This window comes from Aspergillus mulundensis (assembly GCF_003369625.1).
Source record: "Aspergillus mulundensis strain DSM 5745 chromosome Unknown scaffold_2, whole genome shotgun sequence".
Classification (NCBI taxonomy): domain Eukaryota; kingdom Fungi; phylum Ascomycota; class Eurotiomycetes; order Eurotiales; family Aspergillaceae; genus Aspergillus; species Aspergillus mulundensis.
Genome location: NW_020797890.1, coordinates 2,762,883 through 2,788,141, shown reverse-complemented (window position 1 = coordinate 2,788,141; position 25,259 = coordinate 2,762,883). Strand labels below are relative to the sequence as shown.

Sequence of the window (25,259 nt, the reverse complement as noted above, 5' to 3'; positions counted from 1 at the left end):
TGCGGGGAAGCACGCCATGGCGATCGACAGTTGCCCAATGCCGGGCTTATCAGGTCGAGAACTGAAGATCGTCACGGATCATGGGTGCCTGGAGGCTTGTGGAGCCGGTATGCCGGATGGGTCGGACTGATCATGTGTTGACTGTTGATCGAGAGGTACTCGAGGTGAAACAGCTGGACAGGCGCGCTTGGTCGCTGAATCATGGTAATGAAGGCCGAAGAGATGGTGGATGAGTTGAGAGTGGGAGCTCAGGCTCCAGTCCCTGGGGTAGACACGGCAGGCGCAGGCGCAGCAGTCCTCCAGGTCGTCCCATCCCTGCCAGCAAATATCAAACAGGATTGCTGCGGTAACACCTCCATCAAGATAAAGCATACCCATGAAAGGAGAACCTTAAGCAGGAAAAAAGAGGCTGAAAAAAGCAAACTATACCAAAAGCCTGGTTGCCGATCCCCTCTCCTCCGCTCTTACGCGTACTCTATCACCCGAACAGACACCCCCTTGCCTTGTCTAGCCTCACTGTAGGTCATGTCATGTCATCAACTCAGGAGATCTGAAACACGCATTGCAGGCTTGCAGCTGATAGTAGTTCCACTGTTGATCCACCGGCGATCATGATCTACGTACCTAAAATATCGCAAAAGGAGGTACTCGGCCCGGGCCCACTCAGGCACAGAACTGATAGTCTGATACTCCTGCCCTGGATGTCGGTATCCCGAGCCTCAGCCGTTCATGGCGTCCTCGGTACCTTCAGAGCCAGAGCCTACTGCCACGTTGGACCGTATGATCTGCAGCGGATCCTTCAAGCCTCACTCGAGCCCACGCATCTACCCTCGGGCATCCCATTCCCAGCGGCTCGGTAGGAGAACCTTTGGTCGAGTGCCACAGAAGAATCAAGAATCTGACTGCGTCTGCTTCATCTCGGGTTGTCCGATGGGATATCTGGTTTCGTCCAAACTCTGTCTTGCGTTGTAACTGCTGTTATATCGGGGTCCCGAGCCACACCCAACCCTACCTCAAACGAAATGAGGAGCTTGGGGCTGTTGTCCAGCGTATAGGCTAACAAAAATAGAATCCGAGATTAACCTTCAGATGCCGCGGAGTTGTCACTGGGTTCGCGCATAGCAGTGTCCCCGCATCTTCCTATAGTGTACTGACCCCTGCTATGTAGCCATTGGCCGTCGCTCGTGGTGCGGGAGCTGTGGTGTCGATGTCTCGAGATATCGTCATGCCGCGGACATCTCCCTGGTTCTTGAAATTGGGTGGGTTGCTCGTGAATGTTGAGGCTGTTCCTTGCCTGCTCCGGGGTCAGTGCGCGCGGTGGACGCCGCTGACGTGCGAAGATATATTCTGTGCCACGCGGACGCCCTATGACGAAAACCCCAACTTTATTATTTCCTCCATAGTTCGAATCTAAAGTAAAAATTACGGCCGAAATCCTAAGCCGGATAACCTTAACTTAGACAAGGTACTAATTTTGCTCTCGTCCGTGCATCGCGAGAAGTATGCGCAGAGTTTGACCAACCACACCTGCCGCACTCGTCAGGTTTGCGATTAGTTTTCTTAAAAATGCAAGCAAACATAACTTACATTAAAGAGACGCTCTTCAGCAAGTAGCCGGGCTAGCTCAATCGGCAGAGCGTGAGACTCTTAATCTCAAGGTTGGGGGTTCGACCCCCCCGTTCGGCTTTCCTTTTTGCTTCTTGGACGGCGACCCAGGATTTGTTTTTTAGCCGCCGAGAACACATACCTGCCCAACCCCCAAGCACCAGTACGATAGCCGGCCCCAGGAAGCGAAAGAGTGGAAGGCGTCTCTGAGGGTGATGAGGTTGCACCGTATAAGGATGTACCCCTGTACCCCAGCAAAATCAGCACATACCCCTACATCAGTTGCGCCGCCCCGCGGAGTCAGTTGCTGCACCCTTGCGCGCCGGGGCAGAGGCAGACGGTTTCGTCGATGAGCCGCTGGCTGAGGCCAGAGTTGAATCTTCCGATAAAAGAGTCAAGCCCATGCTGTAGCATCCTTTGCTGGTCTGCGTGATTGACTAGGGAATAGAGCGCCACTGCCTACTGGATAGCAAGAAGGCAAGGCCGTAGATATCGGGCATTGGGAGCTGGATCCGAGCGGAATTGCTGGGGGAGGATACATGATAGAATGCCGGGAGATAGTTCACCAGATTGGAAGATAAGTTGGTGTGGTATGCACGAACGTCGTCGGCAGTAGAGCTGAAGCACACACCTAATTCCTCTTTTCGGTATGGCCACTGCACCGCGCAAGAAGCCCGAATGGCTGGCGCCATGATCCACGTAAGACTAGACGGCGGATGTATCGGGCCATCCCATGCACCACGGATAGAAATAACTCGATGGCTAACAATGTCGGCTAGGTAAGTGGCGGCAGCGCAGAGCATTGTTGTCAATATAGCAGGCGACCAACGATCAGGTAGCGGGGAAAAGGCGAAGTAAACTGTGCGGCATAGTATTGAGATGCCACTGCTTAAGGTGCAGACCTTTGGACGTTGCCTCTGTTTCACAACGGCTTGCCGAATCGATTCATGGGGACAACACAAGAGTCACAGGTTGCTCCTACCGTGTATAACACTCACTTTGTACGGAGTATAACACTCACTTTCCTGACCCGCGGCGCCTCGATAATCAAGCTCCGCGGCCAACATATCAATCCAATGAATGAGAAACAAGTAGCTGGACTGTCAGTTGGCCGTCAACGTAGCTGTTGCGGCTCAACTCTGCCTGCAGCCTGCTAGTCGACTTATTCGGCTTGGTCGTGGCACTACCGTAGGCTGAACAGAAGAAATGGTGGATTCAATGCGAAGAAAACTCCAGCCCGAACGGCACATGGCCGGGCCCAAAAAGCTGCAGAGTCATGGTGAAGTACAAAAGGTCAAGTTCAAAAGGCCACGGATGGCGTTGGAGTTGGAGCCTTGGAGGTGGGCTGTCGGGACTAGACCTATCGCGGACAATGAAAGCTGGCCTCCAGCCAAAATAAGCTAGCCTAGCATCAATAGCAGAGTTCACCGAATAGAGATCGAAAACTGATTATGATTCATCCTAGAGTATGGAGCTCGATAACAAAATCTCCATGAAGACCGACTCGAATCGCCTAATAGCCGTACAGAAAACGCCCGGTGCTATGCTGGAACCCAAACGCCATGCCATACCGCAACAGGGACCAAGAAGAACGAAGAATTAGATAACAAAATCAGAAAGCTAAACCAACATGCAATGTTGAAGGCTGGAAAAAAGGGCACAAAAAGGAACCCGGATATGAATGAGTGAGTGTCACGAGTGGTTACCCATGTAGGCACCCTCAAAGTCCAAACCGTCCAGCAGGCCATTGATCCGGTCGATCTCTCGAGTGAGATCTTCGACGTTCATAGCAAGACTACTCACCTCGTCGAACTTGCGCCGTTGATTCGCGTCTGCGATCATTTCAGAAACAATGAACTTCTGCTCTTCTAGCACGATGAGTCGTTCGCGCAGGGCTTTCTCCTCCGCTTCTAGTGCGGACACCGCGCTGCTTGTTTCACTGGCCATGCTGCTGTTGCTGACACTGGCAGCAATATTCCCACTCTTGATTGAGCCCAAGCCAGAGTTCTGTCGTTGGTGACCTGCTGTTGGCATGCTGCCAGGGCTCCCAGAAGAGCCTGCCAAGCTCGGTTGGGTGCCGTTTGGAGTAGCATGTTTCAAGATTTTAGGTAAGGTCTTGAGAGGGAGCATATGTAGATGGAGGAAATTGGTAGCTTGTAGATAAATTGCTTTTTGCAGACGTTGTTGTGTTGGAGAACTCGTTGGCAGGCCACGAATTCGTCTCGCAGCCGTATCATATTGGGTAAAGGAATCAGTCAATCGTTTACGAATTTTCGACGCTTCCGCCAATTGACTGGCTGTCGGAGGCCGCCTGGGATTTCTGACGATGTCAGTAAAGAATCGTAAATAAACTTAGGAACTTATTAGAGCGTACTGTAAGGCGCCAAGGAGTTTCTGGAACTTGGGCATAAGCAGTCGTATCCCTCGCTCAAACTGCCGAAGGTTCTCATACGCCCTGACGTCCGCAGGTTTCCGTGCAACATCGGCATCGAAATCGCTTTTGTCAAACAGCGTCGACTTGCACTCTTTGCAGAGTCTGACATCAATGTTTAATTGACCGACGTTGACTGACTTCTCCACAAAGGCTTTCGACACTAGATCGCGTTAGCTTTTGACAAGCTTGATTTCGGCAACACATACTCGGAGTCACACTTAGCGGAACCTCAATAGAGCATCCAGTCGCGACATCACCGCATACAACTCGCCCGCAAGTTCGGCAGTGATGCCTTCGAAAGGTGTAGCTAGAGAAATCCTGTTGGCAGAATGGACACCTCGGCACACTTGCATCATCCTGCCAGCCAATGACCATTTGCTCAAGAGCCTTGCGCTCATCGTGCTGAAACGGGATCGGCCAGATCTTATTTGACTGGAGCTGCTCCGGAGAGAGGCTAGCTAACAGTTGCGTGAGCCTCGTCAACCGCTTCTCCAACCGAGATACCTCCAACAAGCACTTATCCACATTAGGCTTCCTTATGGCCTTGAACTCCTCCATGCGATCTCTAACCAGGCCTACCACATATTAGCCTCTGCTCCCCACGCAAGCTAGGGTCGGTTACCATTATGATCATTGTACCCCTCCCGAGACTTATAACAAGTCTCACAAACCCTATACCACAGCCCTCGCACCGGTTCATGTTGCGCGGACCTGGAAAGCTTCATCTGATACATCGTATGCTCCTCGCAAAACAGCTTTCCACATTTCCGGCAGTTCACACATCCATTTGTAGCGTTGAGTCGCTGCCCACATGATGGTTCGAGACAAGTATCATAGAGTCCGCGAGGCTGCCAATGCTCCTTCGTTATAATATCCTCCGGGTCGAGCGGTTTCGGCTGCTGTTCAAGCGAGTAGCTAGGTGGATGGTGATTTTGCGAGTGATTGTTCGAGAGCCCAGGTGGTCGGCTTGCGCCCGTCATAGCTTGCTGGTTCTCGTTCGACTCGAATACGTCTAGACCCTTGAGCTTCTGGTTTAGGACGGCCAGCGGTTGGAAGCGCTTCGCCTTCTCCATTTGCGTCTTGAACCAGTCCTTCACTTCATCTTGTCGGTCGTCTTCTAGATTCTGATGGACGTCGTCGAGATGCCTACAGAGAGATGTTGGTTAATCGTGGTTCGAAGCTTGGGCGACTGGGGATAGGAGCCCCGATAATACCTGTTAAGCTGTAGCAACGTGACCTAATGGCTGTTAGCAATGCGGCCACACATCAACCCAAAAGATTCCAACAGTCTAGAGCTGACTCACCATCTCCTCACTACAAATCGGGCAGGATAGCTGAGCGCCGGTCGCAGCCGGAGCCGCAGGCAACGGGGCGCTCCCATTGTCGAGCGAGATGCGGGAAGTCAGGTTCTGGGTTTCGGACGAAATCTGGGACGCCGAAGCCTGAGAATTGAGGGAAAGAGTGCTGGCGGACGGTGATAATATATTGTTCGGCCTTGGTTGGGGCGATGTGAGAGTAGCTGCTGGAGTACGAGCGTTCGCGGAGCCCAATACACGACCTCCGCCCAGCGTCCTCCGGGACATGGTGAGTTCGGATTATGGGAGCATGGGAAGGGAAGGCCGCGAAAGGCGGAAATTAAACTGGCTCTGAGAGGACGGAGCTGAATCGTTGAGGGAGGGACTGAAGCAGGCTCCAGCTCCGGGGTGACAGAAGGAGCGCCTGTGAGTCGGTGATGGTGATCCGCAATTGAGGGGAGCCTCGGAGCTGGTGCCTGACAGCCTCAGGCAGCACCATTCCGGGACCTAGACTCGGGGTGACATCAGAACTACTACTACGTACTATGTCTACAGAGTCGGATGAGAAAGTGAAAGATATCTGGTTTGGATAATGGTTTCAATGTTATACCTAATGGTAAGGAACAATATACGAAACGGACAAAAGACACTCGGATCCATCCAGTGGGTGTGACCAATCATACCAAAGAAAAGAAGTATGGACTCTGTCGAATCGCGAGTCTTCAATTCCAAACACAGTTTGTAGAGAGAATAGAAAGAAGGAGAGTGTCCCATTATCATTTCAGGATAGACCAAGTCATATTGACAATGACCTTAATGGGACCAATGCAAGGTACCATGGTCATGGTTGCGTTGCCTTGTGAAAGAAAAGAAGGAAAATCGATAAGCTAGACGTGAAGGAAACAGAAAAATTGACAATCATCCCAATAACAGTAGTCGGTTACGTTTCGGTCATATTATGTATGTACGACGTTCGCATCACATGATCGGAGTCTTGCGCTTTTCGGCGCTTGACAGCACAAGCATAGGGGTCTTGCGCCTCTCCGTACCCTGGGCTACCGTCTTCTGGCCAGCGACGACAGCAGCGATGGATGGCGATCCGTTTTCGGACGAAGGGTGGTCCGCAAATTTGCCTGAAAAGTACCCGTCCTTCTCGCTGATGGAGGCTGTGCTGAACGGGCTGTCCTGCGATCTGCGCTCCCGGGAGGATCTCTCCTTCCTCTCAGAGCCAATGGCTCCGTTAGCAACAGCGCGCAGACTGCCTAGGCTAGGTTTGCTCGAAAGGCTGCCACTGCGAACTGTGGCATCATCATTGTCGGAAAAGGTGAATTCCTTTTCGCTGGCAGGGGTGTTGGTTCCACCGCTGCTGTGTCCCAGGCTTCGAGAATCACCACGGCGCTCAATACCTGCGCGCACCAAGTTATGAACGGCACGACGACGCTGACGGGTAGCAAAGTTTTTGCTTCCTTCGTGCCTCGAGGTGGGCTTAGCGACGAGTTCTTCGAGCGAAGGCGGACCGCGGGGCTGGCGGACAGGGTGCTCTCCAGCACGACCCTGACCAGGTCCGAAGGTTCCAGTGGCTGGGGTCATGATTGGAGCAGTCCTGGGGCCAGTGATGTGAGCAGCGCTGTTGGCCTTGTTGGTGTCAATACCAGTCTTGGGACCTGGGCCAAAGGACGTGTTCTTCTTGTGAGCCCTGCGGAAGGCATTGGCAGATGGTGGAGGAAGGGGCGCGATGCTGTCTTCCGAAATTGGAGTGACGTTGGAAGGCACCTCTTCAGACATGTTGACGGGAGACTTGACTGATTCAAGAGGGGGAGAGACCTCAGCCCGGAAGGGTGGGGCATGGAGGGGGGGAGAAGGGGCCTCTTCCTCGGATTGGTAAGGCGGGGAAAGATCATGCTGGGAATTGTTGTCGTAGTAATAGTTGATTTGACCGGTCAATGGATTGTAGACGGAGAACAGCCCCGGCTGACCAGCAACGGGCTGAACCACTGGCTGCACGCCCTGCTGAAGCTGCTGCTGATAGAAACCCATACTCGGGACGGACATCTGAGAAAAGTCCTGCTGCTGTTGAGCAAGATTCGCACCCAAGCTCAGACCCTGGAATTGTTGGGCAGCAGCGGTGACGCTGAGCAGTTGCTGCTGCAAGCGCTGCTGCTGAGCAGCAAGGAACAGGTTCGTGGACATCAGTTCCGCATACAGATTGTCGTCCATGGGGATATCAGTAGGAAAGTCAATAGCCGGAGGTGCAAGGACCTGCTCCGGCAAGGTATACATAGGACGACCCGCATTGGTGTCGAGTCCCTGGTTCATCATCAATGAGTGTCGTGGGAATCCAGTTCCCGTCGCGGTTTGCGGCACGTTACGTTCGGCAGTGCGATTGGAGAGATTGCCATACCGATCTCCCTCCAGACCAAGGTGCTGCCGGCGCTGGTTGTTAGAGGGAACGGTAGCTGACTTGGGTGCAGTTCTCAAGCCCGCCAAAAGGTGGGAGCGACTGGTCCGTGGGGTAGCGACCGGCTGCGATTCATCAATGGTCGAGATATGCGGAGGCGGCACACTCAAGCGCTTGACATTGGCGGCTTTCCTCCGAGATCCAAAGCCGGATCCAGGCGCACCGAGCGAGGACCCATTATTGAAAGATGAGTTGTAAGTCATCTGAGCTAGACCGCCAGCGTCCATACTCGTATTTTTGTACCAGAACGTTGTATGTGCAAGAGACGAATATAACAGTCGAGGTATCTCAATATTCAAGATGACGGAGCGTGGCCGATGGTAGGATAGGCAATGTTCGCCAATTATGAGATTAGGTCTTTATGAAGACGTATCAACCAAAATTACGCGACAGCGGTATGGAGCGATGCAATGAGTGAAGACGATAGGGGTCCGCGGGTTTCTAAAAGCATTAGTAATAACCTTATGGGACGTAAAAAGCTTGACCTACTCGCAAAAAGGAGTGAAACCCGAGCAAAAGCTAACGACGAGACGAACGATTCGCGTAATTTATGCGTCTAGGTACAGTTGGTGCGATGTAATAGCTGGATTGGATATAGATCGATAGTAAAGGATAGACAGCGATGCGCAGACTGAGCGGTATGTGAAAAGTGGCGGTTGGGGTCAACGATTAAAGTTGGACGGAAGTAAAATAGTTTCGAGAGATGCTCCGCAGCCCTCGATGTAGCTGAAAATGGTTCTTTCTGAAATGAAAATCGGGGGTGATGCTCGAGTCAAAAGAGCAGCAGGACGATGCAGTGGTGAGAAGAGCCGCTTCAGATATCCTGTAAGGGGCGACGGGATTGACTTTCGTTTTTCTCCTTTGAACTTTTGATGTAATATGTTTCCGTGATTATCGGGTCTTTCACATGTAACGAAGCGTTGTGAAGTTGTAGGTAAAAGAGGCGTGGGATGGGAGACACAAGAGCTGAGGTCTGGCGTTGGGTGCTTTCGGGTCTCGGCGCGTTCGTTGGTTGCTTGGTCGCTTTTTCCCACACTTTTCTCTTTCCGACCTTATCCTTCCGATGCCCACGATTTGAAAATATCAAAGACCGCTCGGTTCTTTCTGAGGTTTAAACTTCGAAACAAGACACGAGAGCTTGGAGGCACGGACTCAGAGCGAGCTGGAGGTTGGCGGGCTGGCGTGGAAAAGAGAGTAGGGGTGAAGGAAACGATGAAGATTAAGAGACGAAGAAAATTGGTAAAAGAAAGCAAGTGAAATTAGACAAAAGTCGATCAAGGGGATAGAAGAGAGAAGAGGAAAGGGAGTTACCCAGAGGAGAGGGAGGAGGAGGTGAGGTTGAGTAGAGGGTCGGAGGGAGAGAAGAGAAGAAGAAGACAAGAGGAAGAAGCGATGAGAGCGGACACAATCGCCAGCCGAGTTGGATAGCCACGCTAATCACAATGAAGCTGGGTCTTTGTTGTGCGATCACCACCCCATCCATTGACAAACCATCTCAACTGTGATAGAACCACTTTCTTCGACGCTTGAGTTCTATGCAGCATGGATTTTCATTCATCTGCTTTCTTTCAACTGCCCATTTGCTCCCCATTTGCTCCTGCATCATGATCCTGCTACATCGACACCTCAGAGCTCAGGCCGCGAGCTGACCTCCTGAATAACGACTAATCCCATTCCAGCTAGTCTCTGGGGCCACCAGCAGCGAAATGCCTCAAACCATTGGCCACTGTCTCATCGTATCAGTGCCTGAAAACACAGGATTCCATGGCCCGTGAGTCTGACAGCAGCCCCGGCCCCCGACCCAGGGATCTATCTCCCTAATAGCTCCTGGGCATTATTGAATATATCGCCCTCACTATCACCCTGTCCCCATCCACGAGTTCCAAAAGACCCTTCCAAACATCAATTAGCCGACCCTGCAGCCTGAGCCCGACTCCCGACATCGTCAGAGCCCCTACGCACCCACCGTTAATATCACCTGCAGCCAGCTCAAGAAAACAGCCGCTGTCCTCCACCAATCCAGCCCCAGAACGCCTCCGTCTCCAGTTTAGCACATCCCCAGCCCCGAAAACAATTGGCCCACGCTCGCCTGTACCCCAGCCTAGCGCCCTTCAACGTGGCTTCGCCCATCGCCAGTTAGATTGAGACTTGAGTTGCTCTTGCTGGATTCGCTCAGGAACCGCCGGGCTCGTGACTGGCTGCCGCCGCTCGGAGCTCTGCAAGACTCCAGTGGGCTCTGGCTCTGGCTCTGGCCTTCCTTGGGTCTTGAGTGACTGAGTGACTGGCCAGTGGCGAATGGGAAGCTTGTGTGGCGTGGTGACTGGGGTTTGCTTTCAAATGGCCATGAGCTGGGAACTTTGGGTTCGTGATTTGTCTTTGTTGCGTTCAGGCCTGATCCAACCTCCGGGCATTGTTCTTGGATGCTGCTGGGGGCGGAGAATGATGCGAGATTTGCAGGGTTTACACGACAGCTTGCAGAAAGCATGCAGAATCGATGCACTCTATTAGATTGTTCCCCATTCGTATATACCTAAATATAGACTGACAGTTTACAATCGCCAAACTCGTAAACCGTACGGAGTACAAGTCAGAGCAAGTCCCAGATTGAGAGACATCTAAGATCTAACCCCCTACTCAAAAATGCCCCCTGGGGGCGAAAAAGAAATTTAGGCAGTTCTTGGCTGCCCATTCGCCGATGCCTTCTCAAGAGCCTCCTTGTTCTTGCGCTCGGCTTCCCGCTGGAGCTGGTCCGGGCGGCGCACAGCGATATCCTTCGGGCGGAAGTCACTGAAGAGCGTCTTGAGCACGTTCTCAATCACCCAGCAACCGGCGTAGTCAAGAGCCATCAAGACGGTCAACGTGATCTTGAACTCGTTGCTGAAGGGGACAAGGCGGAGTTTCTCGTTCAGCTCAGGAATGAACTCGGTCGCGCATGAGAATGCGACACCGGATGCGGCAACCAATCCCCAGTACATGGCCTTGTTCTCGCGGATGGACTCTCTGAACGGACGACCCTGGTAGTTGATCGAGAACGTAGAAATCTGCTGAATGAGTTGGAGAAGGTAGATGGCGCTATTGAGGAGCGATGGTTCGAACTCGCCCTCCAGATCGACATCGCTGTCACGTCTGCACAATGTTAGCGGCATAATCATGAGTTTACAACCGAGAGACATACGGTTCGATGCGATACACGTAGTTGGACAGGTAAATCAGAGTTGCAATATGGATGGCAAATTGTCCAAGAACAGAACCAATGATGTAGACATTGAAAATGTTCGGCTGCGGGCGCTCCTTGGAAAGGCCCTCGACAGACTGTAGATGTGTTAGAAATGAGGATGGAAAATGAGGATGGAAATCTCACTTTGGCACGAGAGATCGAAAGGAAGCAGACACTCATCAGCATACCGCTGATAGTAACTTGGCCGTCACCAAATTTAATTCCGTCAAGGTAGATGACACTCAGACTGTAGGCACTGATCAGACAGTTCAGAGCCAGGATCTTGTACATCTGAATTGTGGCGACGAGGGTGCAGCGGCCTTGGCGGAGGATATTGGGGATCGCAATAACATTCGCCAATTTACTGGTGAACGGAGCAGCAACAGACGCGTCACCCAGTTTGATAGTAGGAGGCTCACTGTCATCGAGCTCCTGTTCCATCATCGTCGAGGTAAGTTTGTCCGCGAATCCGGCAGCTGCCTGCGAGGCTTGCTGCTGGCGTTGTTGTTGAGGGGTCAAGTTAGATTGCTGCAGCGCTTGCGCACCGGGAGATGTGATCGTGGGGATAGCTTCCGGCTGTTTCGCAGCTTCCTTGGCACCTCGCTTCGCTGCCTCTCTCTCCATGGCTTTCTGATAGTGAGGGTTGCCGGGCCCGGGTGGGTAGAGATGGGCAATCTGTGCGGGCACAGGCGGAGAGGGTTGGTTGAATCGTTGCATCATATTGACCTGCTTTTCATAGATCTCCTTCATCTTGGTCGTCCGATAATGCTCAGCGATTCTGGTCAAGTCGTCAGGGGAACCGTTGAGGAGCGCAACACCAACGTGGGCTTGCTTGAGTGCGCCGACATCGTTGGTACCATCACCGCACATTAAAGTGGTGTATCCAGCATCCTTGAGACCAAGGAGGATATCCTCCTTCTGCTTCGGAGAGACACGAGCGTAAACCCAAGTATGACGGAGAAGATCAGGCAGCGCCTTTTGATCCTTGAATTTTGCAAGAGCGTAACCAGTAATGCAAATATCCTTAGTTTTCAAGATCTCCTTATCCAAGGGCTGGGTAGGGTCGACGTCGATGTGGACTTTGTCATCAATGCTTCGCCACACCACTCTAGTACCGGAAGTGTCATGCTCGGGAGCATCAAGAACAAGAACGTCGCGGTCGACAATCTCAACCTGACGGGCAACGTGAACGGCAGTAAGAGGGTTGTCTCCAGTAATCATGACAACACGGTGGCTGCTCTCATTAAGCATGCGCACGGCCTTGATGGCGTCATCCTTCAACGGGCATTGCAGAACCAGGAAACCAGCAAATATAAGCCCAGACTCAATCTCTTCCCTAGTGTAGTTGTTGATCCGTCCCTGGGAGAGTTCGGCCTCAGGAGAAAGGTATTTGTAGGCAAGAGCGAGCACACGGGCACCGTTACGAGTGAAGTACTTGAAAGTCTCCTCGTAATTCGGCGGCATGTTGACAAGCATAGTCCCGATTGTCTCTGGTGCACCCTTGACACCGACGAAAGTAGACTTTACCTTCTTCGATGTCTTGCGGTCGTTAGTGATGACTGTCGCGATTGTGCTCTGTCGCTTCAACGCGGACGAGAACTGGAAACGCCTCTTGACCTGAACCGATTCAGCAGAGCGAGCAGCCCCCGCCGCGGATCCACTCTTGCTAGTAAGAATGTCGTTTTTGCCAAGGGTCCAACCAAGCCATTGAAGGGTAGCCTTTTCCATCGGATCACCGACAACATCACCTTCATCCAACTTGACCAGAGCATGGGCACTGGCGAGGACAAGTGTGGTATCGACTGGAATGCTGTTGCCCTTGCTAAGTTCGGTGTGTGCTCCGTCCTTTTCGACCTTTGCACCGGCTTGTCCAAGAGTGAGACCCGCAACACCATCCACAACTAGGTCTTCGCCAGTCAAGGTACCAGTCTTGTCAAAACAGGCGATATCAACGCGTCCGGCGAAGGGAATACGGAAAGGTTCAGTGCAGAAGATGGCGAACTTGCTCAGAGCCGCCAAACTGGTGTTAACGGCGAGACTGAGCTCCATGGGAAGTTCCGGAGGGACGACACTGGTGATGATAAGGACACAGTCCAGCAGAAGCTTCGATCGCTTGCGGTCCTTGGAAACACCCTCTTGCCAGACATACCAAGAGGCAGCAAGGGCGAAGATCAGAAGGAAAAGGATGAAAAGCAGAGCCTCCGCGTTGTTGGCAGAGACACGTTCCGTGGAGTAAATCATAGTACGAACAAGGCTACCCTGGCTGGTCTCGAAGCCGGTCTTCACGACAACACCGACAGCTCCGTTATCGGGAGGAGCACCAACCTTGGAGTTTTTTTGCTGCGACTCATCGCCGTTGGTAGTGTTGGGATGAGTGATCTGCAAAACCTTGGTTCCGCCATGCACGAACGCGTTCTTGTCCAATCCGTCGGGCTCAATCAAGTCATCTCCAGGCCGAAGCTGAACCGATTCTTTGAGAAGTGGTGTGCTCTCTCCGGAGAGCATGGCCTCGTTGACAATGACACTGCCCTCAATGAGAAGGATATCACACGCAACGCCGCCATCTTCCTTGGTACGGTTCACGGACATCAGATCGCCGGGAAGTAATTTGTCGCTAGTAATTTCCTGCCATTTGCGCTCACGGTAAACCCACACGTCGTAGGGCTTGATGTTCATACCACGGAACTCATTCAAGGTTCTCTGTCGCTGCCAGACAACCGTACTCTCGAACATGACGAGCATGAAGAGGGTGAAGAGCGAGTAGTACCAGTATTCATCCAACATCCACAATCCGACACAGAAGATCTGGAAGACGAAGAAGGGCGCGACTGCATGCTCTTGCCACAATTCGATAAATCCGGGTACGGGAATATCGAAGGTGTTGTCACCATAGTGATGCTGGATGCGCTCAACTTCAGCCTTAGAGGTCAATCCCTCAGTCTCCTGGAATGCCTTCAGAGCGGGCTTGGGCTCCGCATCCAGAACATAAGATAGCGGTGCGAAGCATTTAAGTTCGGGATAGTAGATGAAGCGACGTTTTTGGAACAAGAACGAGGTCGTGGTAACTCCTCCAAGCGTATCCCGGAGCAAGCGACAGATCTCAGCGGAGCCGGAGTTGGCTTCCGGGATGACCTTGATAAGCTGGGCCGAATCAGGAGATCGGGCCTTGGTGGCAGTGAACAGCGTTCGGATGTCGATGCTCCATTTTGTCATTAACCAGAGAAGCGACTGAAGCGTAATGATCGATCCAGACCACACAAAAGTCCATTCCTGTCCTTGGATATACGTATCGTAGCGTTCGGGCGAGAGGTAGAAGGCAAAGAAGGTGGGCCAAATAATCAGAAACGGCCAAACGTAGGCGTGAAGCTGGGTAGGTATGGGATTGTGCAGTGAGGCATATTTGATCTGGGGGTCGTCCACGAGTCTCGCCCTGTGTTTGGAATCTGTTAGTGACAAGCAACACAGCACCATAGCTGGTGATACTAACATGGTGAAATCTGAATGGCCACCGCGCGGGCCAGACAAGGATGACTTCAAACGAGCAAACAAAAAGCAGGTTCAGAGGCTCATAGGACACAAATGTATATCTATCTGGCGCCAAATCCTCTAGAAAACCTCAAACCACACAACAAGATGGAAATGGGACAAAGAAGCCACCTCACCTGTATAATTTTGTTGGAGGTTGGTTCGCCGCTGGGGCGGAGAGCTGTTGTCTCTGTCGATTGGCCAGCGCCACGTGCCGCCGAAATGACGGAATTATGAATTCTCCGCGTCAAGCCTCAAGCCGCCGCACTCCATAGATTGCTGTCCAAGGGTTATCTCAGAGCCTCAATCAAAGGTCGTTTCAAATAATCTGAATTCAGCCCCCATGAAACACAGTTATTCGCATATTGCAATGAGTATAATCCCTATCAGAGGCGTGAGTCTTACGAAAGTATTTCCGCAACTTATGCATAAATATCCTAGTCCAACTATATATTTCTAGTTATGACTCACTAGTAGTGGTCACCAGGAACGACTTCTGTACATTGACCCCAGCCAGTGAGTTCTGATTGGGATTGAGGTTCTCCCGACTGCTGTTTGGGCTTCCATGAACAGTGGTAACAACCCCATGGCTGTTTTGAGATTCAATATCAGGCCGCCAATGCCTCCCTGGCTGATCTTGTCGGGATTGCCGTGCCCCGTTCATGCTCGACAAAGGCATACTTCCGGTCCCTCCATACCACGTCCTGCTCTTTGAATTCACGTAACTTGTTTCGCCACGGAACCAGCGCAAAAGCGGACGAAGGGTTACGAGGCTGCCTGCAGTTATTCCAAGTCCGGCTTCGACGTTCGACCAAATGGAGATGTTCGTTGTGGCGTCTATGGTGCGAGAAACGTCAGAAATTGTATACACTCGGGCAATCAACGACGCGAACTCACATAAGAAATCTTTGTCTTTGTAATAGTGAAGGTATGGGATTCGGACTATAACAGCAGCGCTGGCACTGGACATAGAATTAGCCGGGCCGAACGCGGAGCGTTGTGTAGTATACCAGGACTTACACGCATCCCATACTCAGAATCCCAGCAAGCGCAGCTTTGGTTGTTTGGTTCATGTGCAGTTTCCATACCAACGCAATAGGCAGGAGACCCAGGATAAAATCACAGATGGTCGCGATCACACTGTACACGTAGGCGATGTTGAGGATATGGTCGGTGTTCAAGCAGGTCCCCGTGGAAGTAAGCCGGTGCCAAAAATAATCCACAGGTTTGCACTGCAGCATGAGCATGAGCCAAAACACGAGTCCGACCACTATAGAAACCCCAATTACACCCCATAGGATGATTTTATGAGCTTTAGTGACTGTAAGACGAAGGAGTGCTAGAGCGATGGAGACCTTGGCAGCCACGCATGTGATAACATAGCTCGTTTGGCCAAGCCACCACCACTGTTCAAGGCATCAGTAAAGGCGCAAGTTGACTGGACTGGTTGTCTTACAAAAAGCGCAGTCTCAAACTCATGTGCATAGTCTGGCAATTCTAGGAAATCCTTCATCTTTCGACCCAAGCCATACCGCGCACCGATCATTCCGCATAGCGCAAACAAAATATTCAACGCCTATAGCTGTATTAGCACTGGCCGGCCATTGCTCGTGGATTTCAACTACTGCCGAGGGAGCTGCATACCATGGCAAGAACCATCAGGGAGTCATCCCAGCCAAATGCCCTCACTAATCTTAGCCGGACGAAACATCGTAGGGCGACGGAGAGGAACGAGAGTATCAGAAAGATGAGTGTAACAACGAAGATGGACAAGCTGCGACCCTCGAGTGGAAACATATTGAACGGATTCCCCAGAGGACGACTATCGAAAGACAGCCGTACGGTCGAAAATCAATAGCATCGCCTCCGTCCAGGAGGATGAGAGCCCAGCGTCCTCCAGAGTACTCGTTTCACCCAAGGGGACCACTCTTTGCTCGATAGCGATTGCTAAGGATGAAGACGAGGAGGAAGGAGAAAAAGAGCAGATTCGTTTATTGTGACATTTTCCACCGACGATCGAACGGACCAGATGGCAAAGGAAACGAGCGAGTAAAAGGCTGGACCAGATAGACCAGCATGCAAGGTGCCACTGCCAGGTGGAGATCCTAGCACTCACGGATGTACGACTTCAGCCCTGACTCCCTGAATCCTAGGGCTCGGCAACCTGCATGAAAATGCTATAGGCTGTTGCCCATAGCTAACCGGGCCGGCCATTCACAATTGGGCGTGGACTTTAGCATAGGATCTAAAATGGCCACTTATCGAGGAGCGTAATAGTATCTGAAGTGCCCATTTACCTAGTTTGCATATGGGTCCGAGGGCTCTCGTGGAGATGGTACGAAGTACGGAAGTACGTAGATAGCCGTCATAAGTCTCCCCATGGCAAGAGTTGGGACATGGATCGACTTGAAAAAGCACCCACGAGGACCGGGACTGGGGTCAGAGCGTTTGCTCCAAAAAAGGTGGGAGCATACGACAAACTTACTTCAAAGAAGCAATGTGGGCCGGGATTCCAGATTTCACAGCTGCATGATGAAATTGATGTTGCAAAAGTCAATAATGTAAATAATGAAGACTGAAAATAGCATCGGGGAGACAGGTTCATCGGTGATTAGAGAGGCCCAATGGACGAATTGGGCATAGTTTGGTGGAGGCGAATATCATGCTGCACCACTGTGCGGCCGTGCCAGTAGTTACCCAGTCCTGTCTGGGCAAACGGCCGACGAGCTGAAAGGCTAAAGCGACGGCGCGCTCAATGGCAGCGTCATCAGGGCCGCGGATTGGGGCATAACTTTTGCGGGCACTTGGAGTTGGAGTTCCCAGGGCCCTCAACTGCCAGCCGTTTCATCAAACGCTGCAAGTATACTCGGAGTAAGGGATGGAAGATATGTCCTACTACTGCGATCGATTGCGTAACATATCCGTAGAATGCGACGAGGTATGTGCAAACTGAACCAGTCGCCTGGCTCAAGACCCATCTACCACCCTGAGCCTGTCAGTAGACTACTACTCAGTCTGAGCCAGGACACGGTTCAGAAGTTCGGTAGAAGTAGACTTCAAGTTCCAGATGCAGCTTTTGCAGTTCTGAAACATGGGTGGGCGGCCCGATCAGCAAAGTTCCAGGCTGGCAGCTGTTGAAGATCCATTCCAAATCAGCAGTTGAGTACCGCGGGCCGTAAATCACAGAGACAAGGTTCAACGTGTTCGAGAAAAGTGATTTGACAAATTGACATCAACGTGCCATGCCCCTTTCCTCTTAACCACGGGACCTCCACATTTGGTTCTTCAGGTCCCAGTTTCGCAGACAGGGCTGCTTTCCGGCGTGCTTCGTTGAGGGCATTCCGGCACCCGAGAAGCAACCTTCCTTGAGCGATAAAACCTTGTAGCCAGACGCGGGATCGAAGCGAGATTTAGGGGCGGGATCAGTCTCCAGGCGAGATCAAAAAGACAAGATTCAAGATGGAATCGGCGCTGAAGATCGGCAAAGAGAGATTCTGTGAATCAGTTTCAGCCGTCAAGTCCGCAGTGGAGATTCACGCGGCGAACGACGGGACTTGAAATACCGATTTTCGATCAACAGCAGATTCCACCCTGGCCATGGATTGGTGTTGTGAGAGAAACTTCTAGAAGTCAGAGACATAGCCGTGATCGCCAACTCTTGAGTTCTGCATGAACCCGAACACCTGGTCCATATTCAAGCTGACAGGACACAAACTCGCCGTTGTCAGCATGGGTCTGGTGCTTGACAGTCTTGGAGACTCTTGTTGGAGGCCGAGGCGGGGGTCTGGGCTCCGGAAGCGGCGGCTGGCTAATTCCGACAGCACAAGCGAGGTTTTAGCTGCAAATAAACTTTAGGGCTAGGCCAGCTACGGTAAGAGCTGGAGATTGTGCCGAATGCGGTATGGCGTATCTATCAGGCACTGGCCAGCTATCTATCAGTATACTTCGTACGGGGTACGGAGTACTCCGTAGATGGGCAACGTTGGACGGGCTGAAAATTAGGAGTAGGGTATCAGAACTACGGAGCTGTTTACACCGAACATGGTGGAATCATATCCATTCCAGGCAGGATACTAAGCAGGTCTAGCACTGTCCGTCTTGCCCCGTCCAGCTGTCATGTCCCCCAACCGGGACTCTCCGCCAGAGATCGACCCCGGGCCGCTGTTACACTGAGTCGCTGACGCGCTGATGTAACATTATTGACACGGTATTGTTTCATGTACACGAGCTCCTCGAGTCTGAATCCCCGGACTCACTGCGGACTGGAAAAGGTGTCCATGTGAGTACTAAGTATAGCATTGACCCCTGCATACCTTCCCCTTTCCCCACGTTCACATGTCTTCAATATCTACGAGTTCGCAACTACTCCGTATAGGGTAAAGGTACCTCATGCCGCAAGTTAAGAATGTATCGAGACTCAGGGGAGCATCGGCAGACAGCAGCCGCTTCAGAAGCCTCGGAGAAGACTCAGAAGGCGTTATCAAACAGTTTGCGCCACCATCCCCAAGAGCACGTGCGGTTGTTACTCGATAGCAGGGTGCAGATAAGATAACGGTTAGTTGATCAATCTCCCATGACGAGTAACTGTTTGATTTACTTTAGCCGAAATATGTAATCGAGATGTCCCCGGGACTTATGTACAATTCTAGAAACAACAGAATATGCGAGCGATATGAACGTCTACCACTTCGCCTCCTTGCGACTCTGGAAGGACTGCAGGATCTCCACTCTCTTCTCTAAAGCTGCCACCTCACGCTCAAGAGCAGCCTTGACTTTGGCGTCGTCGCTGCCAAGCTTGGCATAAAAGTCCTTTCGGTAAGGAGTCGCCGACATGGCCGCGGAGAAGATGGGCTTGATTAGGAACGAATGGTGTTGCTTGAGTGTTTTACCGTATGCGTCACGGAAAGAATCGGACAGCTCGGTGCCCTGATCGAGGTTGTGGCGAAGGGCCTTAGCGGTGAATTCGAGACCCCTACAAAGAGAAATGTCAGTATAACAGGAAGCTATTTCCGACCCGGGTTCCTTGTTATTCATTAGACTTTTGGGCGGCACGAACCTAACAAGCCAGACCAAGCCTTCCGTGGCCACATGCTTCTTCGTCTTCAGTTCGTTGAGCACGAGGGCTTGAAGGGTCTGTGATTCGCCAGGGGCAGCCAGCTGCCTTTCTCTGACTTTCTGGGCATGTGTTAGATCAAGCAACACTTGCATGCGGGGATGTGCGGACCTTAATGTTGTTTGTCAAGTCGCTCTTCACAGGGGAGAAAGCGGCGGAGCCAAGCACGTCTATTGCAAAGGTAAGTCAGCACTGTTGTATTTTCACCATTACAGTGCTTGTGGCATACCAAATAGACTGGTAAGAGACTCCGCAGCTTCAAGGAACTCTGTGGTAGCAATGCCATTGTCGTTGGCGGTATCAATGGGCACGTCCTCAAATGACTTCTTGAGGGTGTCAAACCAGGTACCGCCAGCGGGAATATCAGCAGACATGATGAATTGTTCTAGAAAATTGCAGCGCTTCAAAAAGATCAGATTGTTTACAAGAGAAAAAGTAAGGGGCTATGAGCTCTTTTGGTTTCACAAACAGCTTCACCGCCACCTCCAGGCCACGCAACCATGAAGCATAGGCGGGGCTCCCATTACAAACAGCACAAACATGCACAACAGGACAAACAGGAGTTTTGATCAGCATCCTACGTCATATCTCCAGGCAATCCCCAAGTCTGAACCTTCTTGCTGGAGCGTAAGGGGTTGAGCACTGTGGGCACCCACAAGCACCATTCACCATGGATTGGACGTTTTGTTAATCCATAAATTCATTTCTTCTAATCAATCTAGTTGGGGTATTGAAAGTGGGCTTATCTATATAGTACTTTTCTATCACGTTCATTTCTTGGCCCCATTGTGAATGTCTGGTGCTGGCACCCAGAATGTTGGCGAAATGGAGCCTGGCTCACAGACGCCTGACGACTGTCATCCGGGTCTCGAACAGGGCTCTTATACAGTCGAGAAGCTGGTATAAAGTCTTAACTGTCCAAGATAGCGTCTAGTACCGCTAACAATCTACTAGCGTCATGCCTCCGCGAACCATGTCCACTTAACGAACCGCCGATTCTTTATCGGGCCCATACCCAAAAACTGGCTACAGAGTCATCGCAAGTCTTGGTACAGGACTAAACTGAGCTTCCGCAATTACAGATCGAGAGCCGTTACCTTCTCAGCGGAATCGGATTATGCGCACGACGCAGAGCCATCAGCACCTGAGCCTCTACCGATTGCGGCAGAGGAGGATGAGCTGGATACAGAATTGGAACAGGATAGCGGCGAGGAAACTCCGCGGGCGGCGCCAGAACTGAGAACCTTGACTCATGAGTATGAGGAGGAAGATGAACCTCCGTCTCCGGTGCTCACCCGTGATGGCGAAACACCCGGTACGAAAAATGACTCGAGGTCGGCATATTTCACAGCAAGAGAAGGGACTGTGAGTCTCTCGACCATAACTCCAGTACCCTCGGCAGCCGTGAATAATCAGTACCCAGATTCAAGACTGCTAGCCGTGTCGCAGAGCGAGCAAGGGCGGAGCATGTCTAGCCACCTCAATGTTAGCCAACCATCTCAGTCAGCCGCTCCCAGTGAGTCCGGCTCGACAGCGCCGTTACTGGGGGAGCCAAGGAACAAGGGCAAAGGGAGACAGCACAGCGTACCCTCCCCGACGCTGCAGCGACATGAGCCTGAACGTGCAGTTTCCAGGGAAGGGGAAAATGGGCTAGGGCATAGGCGACAGGACACAACTTCCCGTTTCTCGCAGATTGCCACTCGGCTGACTTTCAGTGATAATCTCCATAATAAACAACAGCGAATCGCGTCCAAGATTTCAAGGACGCAGGAGAGGGTACCGGAGTGGTTTTCACGGCGCAAGGTGGAAGCTGGCGAGGTTATCAAAGCAGAGAAGATGCTGGTCCGAGTTGAGGAGACGATCCAGGAAGAATTGCCCGAGGATTATAGCGAGTTCGACAGTTTGCGCATGGAAACGCGGGTGCAAGATAAATGGAGAGAATTCCTCGTGGTTTGCCGGTCAACATCCAACAAGGAAGCTCCCTTTACGTTGCAGATGTACAAGACGCGCGTTGTGCCCAAAATCCAGGAACAAGGAAAAGCTTCTCCTTATCACGAGATCGCCCTTGGCCGAAAGTCGTCAAAAGTTAACCTTTACTCGGCGCTGGATAAGACAATCGCGGTTTGGAACAAGTCGAAGCATGGAACAACCATTTATATTTTGCGACCCAAATCCTCAGCTCGTGCGGTGGAATGGTATGCCTTCATTGCTTACACCATGGGTAGACGCCGTGCCTCCTCGCTTGGGATCAATGTTCCGGACCTTGACGTTTCTTTAGTATTCAACAACCCATTCAGACAGTTAGGGACTTCTGGCAACTCTGAACAAGAGGGTGCCGACGCAAGTTCCAAGCAAGCGTCTGCGTATTACTCAATAATACAGGGTTGCTTGAAGATGCTCGAAAATCACCCGGAATGGTCTGCGGTCATGGAAGAGTGGGCGAAGACAGAAAGAATCGGACTTGCCTGGAAACGGTATGATCGATTAGAATGGATATACGGCGCCAACGAGGAAGAAATGTATGGCTCGGTCGGAATGCAGGGAACTCACGAGCTCGAGCTACGGCCGAAACAACACTATGACAACTCTGTAGGGTATGGAGCAAACAAGAAGGAAGAGCCCGCGCCGGTAGAGGGTTTCTTGATCCGACTTACGTCTCAAAAAGGGGCACATCAGCGGATGAACAGGATGTTTTCAAAACGTCTCTACTTTTTCTGCCAAGATTATTATCTACTCTTCTGCAAGCCATCGCAGGCGCTTCCTCCTACACCACCACGGCTAAGCGCACAGGACTCCGATATCCCATCGACCCAGGAAATATTAGACGAAACCCCTCTCTCGTACGAGATTGATCCGTTCCCTTTGCAAGACGGGCAGATTTCATGGCTGTCCAATGGTAATGTAGAACACCAGAAGCGCCGTGACGAAGACGCCTACGCGCAGTTGCAGAGGAACATCCACAACCTCAGCAATGCCGACGGGTTCATAAACTTGTGTCTTGTGCAAGAGGTACGCCTCATCCCAGAGGACTCACCGACCACATCAGATACCCAGGGGAACTGGGACGGAGGAGTTGCGCAATCAAACGAAGCGCCGCAACCGCAGGACGGAACCGCGGCCGAGGAGTCCACCGACAACGCTGGCTTCGAGATGCTCCTTGATAACGGTCTTGTAGTCCGCTTTCAGGCCTACAATAGTGCGACCAGGGATGAGTGGATGCGGAGACTAGATGCCCTAGTACAGTACTGGAAGGCAAGAACCGCGGCCGACGCAGCCGAACTCAAAGACACGCGGCAGCGAAATCTCGAAATCCTAGGCATTGACGAGGAGATAGAGTCGCTAGTAGGACAGTACGCGAAGAAGTGGGAAGTCAGAAAGGCGGAAGCCTCCCCTCTCTTGCACAACATGTGCTCGTTGACAGGTTGCCGACCGATCAAGGTACGTCCTTATTCTCACTCATATCAAGATCTAGCCCTAACACAAATAGATGTCTGGTCTTTTGCACAAGAAACCGCGCCGCCACACCACATTCAAACGCTTCCATGTTGTGCTTACCTCCGGCAAACTTCTGGTATATCACAGCTCTCTACGCAAACGAAATGGTTCCGAAATACCCCATATTCACTCCACGCTCGAGTCTAGCATCGATCTCGAAAACTGCTACATCTACTCGGGCCTCATCACGGAAAACGACCTGCTTTACTCAAATCAGACATTTGACAGTAATCATCCAGGCCACGGGGCCTTGCCGCGAGTATACCTTTCCTCGGACGTTTATACCAGTAGCGACGAGGACACGGCGATTACGTTTGTGATTTGGCAGCCTATTCGCAAAGGGCTTTTCCGGGCGCAACAGCGCGAGTTAGGAAGCGGCGACAATGGGGACGGGAGTGGTAGCGGAAGGGTGAAGACGAGGCAGACGCTGAAGCAGGTTTCCAAGCTGGGAGTTCATGGGAGGACAATTGTGTTCAAGGCAAGGAGTCGGGTGGAGAAGGATCGGTGGGTGTTGAGTATTGCGGCTGAGATTGATCGCTTGCAAGAGGGGAAGGCGGAGGATGTGAGGTTGACTACGCCGTAGCTTTCTATCTATCCAGCGTGTTTTTTGTAAATAGTATTCTGATACCTCATGGATCTAGTTCACCACGAAGGCCATATACATATGTACATCGCTATCTATAGTACAGGTATATATATACACTGTGCGTCCTCTTCGCCGCTGAATAGACAAGACACCCTTCATCAACCTTGCATAATGTACAGTGAAAAATTCATTGATCACGTCAAAAACGGCCGCTGCAACTTCACAGCTTCCTTTTCAACCCTATCCCTTGCCTCCTTGCGATAGTCTTCCCCGAACCTCCCCCCCTCGACATTCCCACTCTCCCACTCCTCCCATTTCACCCACCGAAACTCCGGCCTGAGAATCGCCGTCACGTTCCCCATAATTAACGATATACTTACGGGCCCGTATGCGTTGCTATCAATCGTCTTTTTGGGATTGTCGCCTTCCACCCAGACGTGACCCCAGGGGACAATCTGCGAAGGTTTCGCGCAGGGCTTAAGCGTCGTAATTCTGTCGCCGGGCAGTCCGATCACGCGTTTTATAGCGATGTTGTCTGTGTCGTGCGGGGAACTGCAATGTAAAGCAATCCATATTAGCAGGGGTCCCGGCAAGTTGTACGGGTTAGCTAGCTATCTAACTAGCTGACTAGGGCACGCACCGAAACGCAACCAACATCCCCCTCTCAATCCGTAATTGCCTTTCGCCGCCCCACTTGAACGCCGAGAGACCAGGCCACATTTTGATCAGAACAAGAGACTTTTGCGTCTCATCATTGTGGTGATTTGGGTTTAGGTATGGCGTCATCGACGGCCCTGATACTTCGCGGATCTGCGCAATGTATTCGGGGATGAAGAAGACGATGGGGAAGATGGGCCAGACTGCGCCGACGGCGCGCAGGGGTAAGCGGATAAAGCGCGGAGTCCTTGCATAGAGATGGCGCAGGTGGGCGAGGGTGAAGAAGGGGAATCGGAGCTTGGGGGTGGCCTTTGGTGTGCTGGTGCTTGTTGTAGAGGATGTGGGTGTGGGAGGATGTGAGGAGGGCGATGGGGTTGGCGGTTGGAATGAGGGTTTTGAGGGGTTCGAGACTGGATATGGGTGGGAGTAGATGCGCGATTTGGCGGCCTCTGGGGAGAGGATGCGGTATTTGGGCGGTTGAGCCATGTTGGACTTTCAATGGGTATGGTTTTGAGGTATGACCGTATGAGAGGGTTCGGAGAAGAGATCGGGGTCGGGAAGGGCCGGAGGACAGTTACTTCGAATGGCGCTTCAATCGCATAATATGGACCAGATCCATTGGCAACTCCTGACAGACAGAAAGCGAGATTGAGTATGGAATAGAGGCTCATCTAGCTGGTAGTTGAAGTCGCATAGTCAGCGGAGAGATTCCGATAGCTTGTTTGCATGCTTTGCACTGTTTGCTCTGTTCCCGGTCTTGGCGACGCTCATTATATAAGTTCCTCAACAGCGTACTGAGTATTTTTACTGATACATGAGAAGATTCATCTTCCAAATAACTTGTAGTAGCATGAGATAGTGTCTCTGAAAGCTA

General features: G+C 51.8%; 7 protein-coding genes across 7 annotated transcripts; 1 reads left to right on the top strand and 6 right to left on the bottom strand.

Moving 5' to 3' along the window:
- Positions 1–3,297: 3,297 nt before the first annotated feature.
- Positions 3,298–5,622, bottom strand: DSM5745_03562 (putative vacuolar segregation protein (Pep7); the record flags this gene model as incomplete). The annotated part of the gene is made up of 6 exons (XM_026745578.1): positions 3,298–3,925; positions 3,980–4,199; positions 4,246–4,614; positions 4,821–5,185; positions 5,254–5,276; positions 5,344–5,622. The coding sequence occupies 6 exons, from the start codon at positions 5,620–5,622 to the stop codon at positions 3,298–3,300; spliced, it is 1,884 nt and encodes a 627-aa protein (XP_026606444.1).
- A 690-nt stretch (positions 5,623–6,312) lies between these two features.
- DSM5745_03561 (uncharacterized protein) lies at positions 6,313–8,019 on the bottom strand (the record flags this gene model as incomplete). Its single annotated transcript, XM_026745577.1, has 1 exon — positions 6,313–8,019. The coding sequence occupies one exon, from the start codon at positions 8,017–8,019 to the stop codon at positions 6,313–6,315; it is 1,707 nt and encodes a 568-aa protein (XP_026606443.1).
- Positions 8,020–10,458: 2,439 nt separating this feature from the next.
- On the bottom strand, positions 10,459–14,498 carry DSM5745_03560 (ion-transporting P-type ATPase SPF1; the record flags this gene model as incomplete). The annotated part of the gene is made up of 3 exons (XM_026745576.1): positions 10,459–10,918; positions 10,968–11,104; positions 11,154–14,498. The coding sequence occupies 3 exons, from the start codon at positions 14,496–14,498 to the stop codon at positions 10,459–10,461; spliced, it is 3,942 nt and encodes a 1,313-aa protein (XP_026606442.1).
- A 390-nt stretch (positions 14,499–14,888) lies between these two features.
- Positions 14,889–16,331, bottom strand: DSM5745_03559 (putative integral membrane protein; the record flags this gene model as incomplete). Its single annotated transcript, XM_026745575.1, has 6 exons — positions 14,889–14,917; positions 15,006–15,371; positions 15,432–15,496; positions 15,555–15,940; positions 15,991–16,110; positions 16,179–16,331. 6 exons carry the CDS (start codon positions 16,329–16,331, stop codon positions 14,889–14,891), a joined length of 1,119 nt encoding a protein of 372 aa, XP_026606441.1.
- A 2,883-nt stretch (positions 16,332–19,214) lies between these two features.
- On the bottom strand, positions 19,215–20,021 carry DSM5745_03558 (GLTP domain-containing protein; the record flags this gene model as incomplete). Its single annotated transcript, XM_026745574.1, has 4 exons — positions 19,215–19,506; positions 19,591–19,709; positions 19,759–19,817; positions 19,877–20,021. 4 exons carry the CDS (start codon positions 20,019–20,021, stop codon positions 19,215–19,217), a joined length of 615 nt encoding a protein of 204 aa, XP_026606440.1.
- A 451-nt stretch (positions 20,022–20,472) lies between these two features.
- On the top strand, positions 20,473–23,725 carry DSM5745_03557 (sporulation-specific 71 family protein; the record flags this gene model as incomplete). Its single annotated transcript, XM_026745573.1, has 3 exons — positions 20,473–20,547; positions 20,602–23,085; positions 23,135–23,725. 3 exons carry the CDS (start codon positions 20,473–20,475, stop codon positions 23,723–23,725), a joined length of 3,150 nt encoding a protein of 1,049 aa, XP_026606439.1.
- Positions 23,726–23,922: 197 nt separating this feature from the next.
- DSM5745_03556 (putative mitochondrial inner membrane protease subunit Imp2) lies at positions 23,923–24,871 on the bottom strand (the record flags this gene model as incomplete). Its single annotated transcript, XM_026745572.1, has 2 exons — positions 23,923–24,280; positions 24,369–24,871. The coding sequence occupies 2 exons, from the start codon at positions 24,869–24,871 to the stop codon at positions 23,923–23,925; spliced, it is 861 nt and encodes a 286-aa protein (XP_026606438.1).
- Positions 24,872–25,259: the final 388 nt, after the last annotated feature.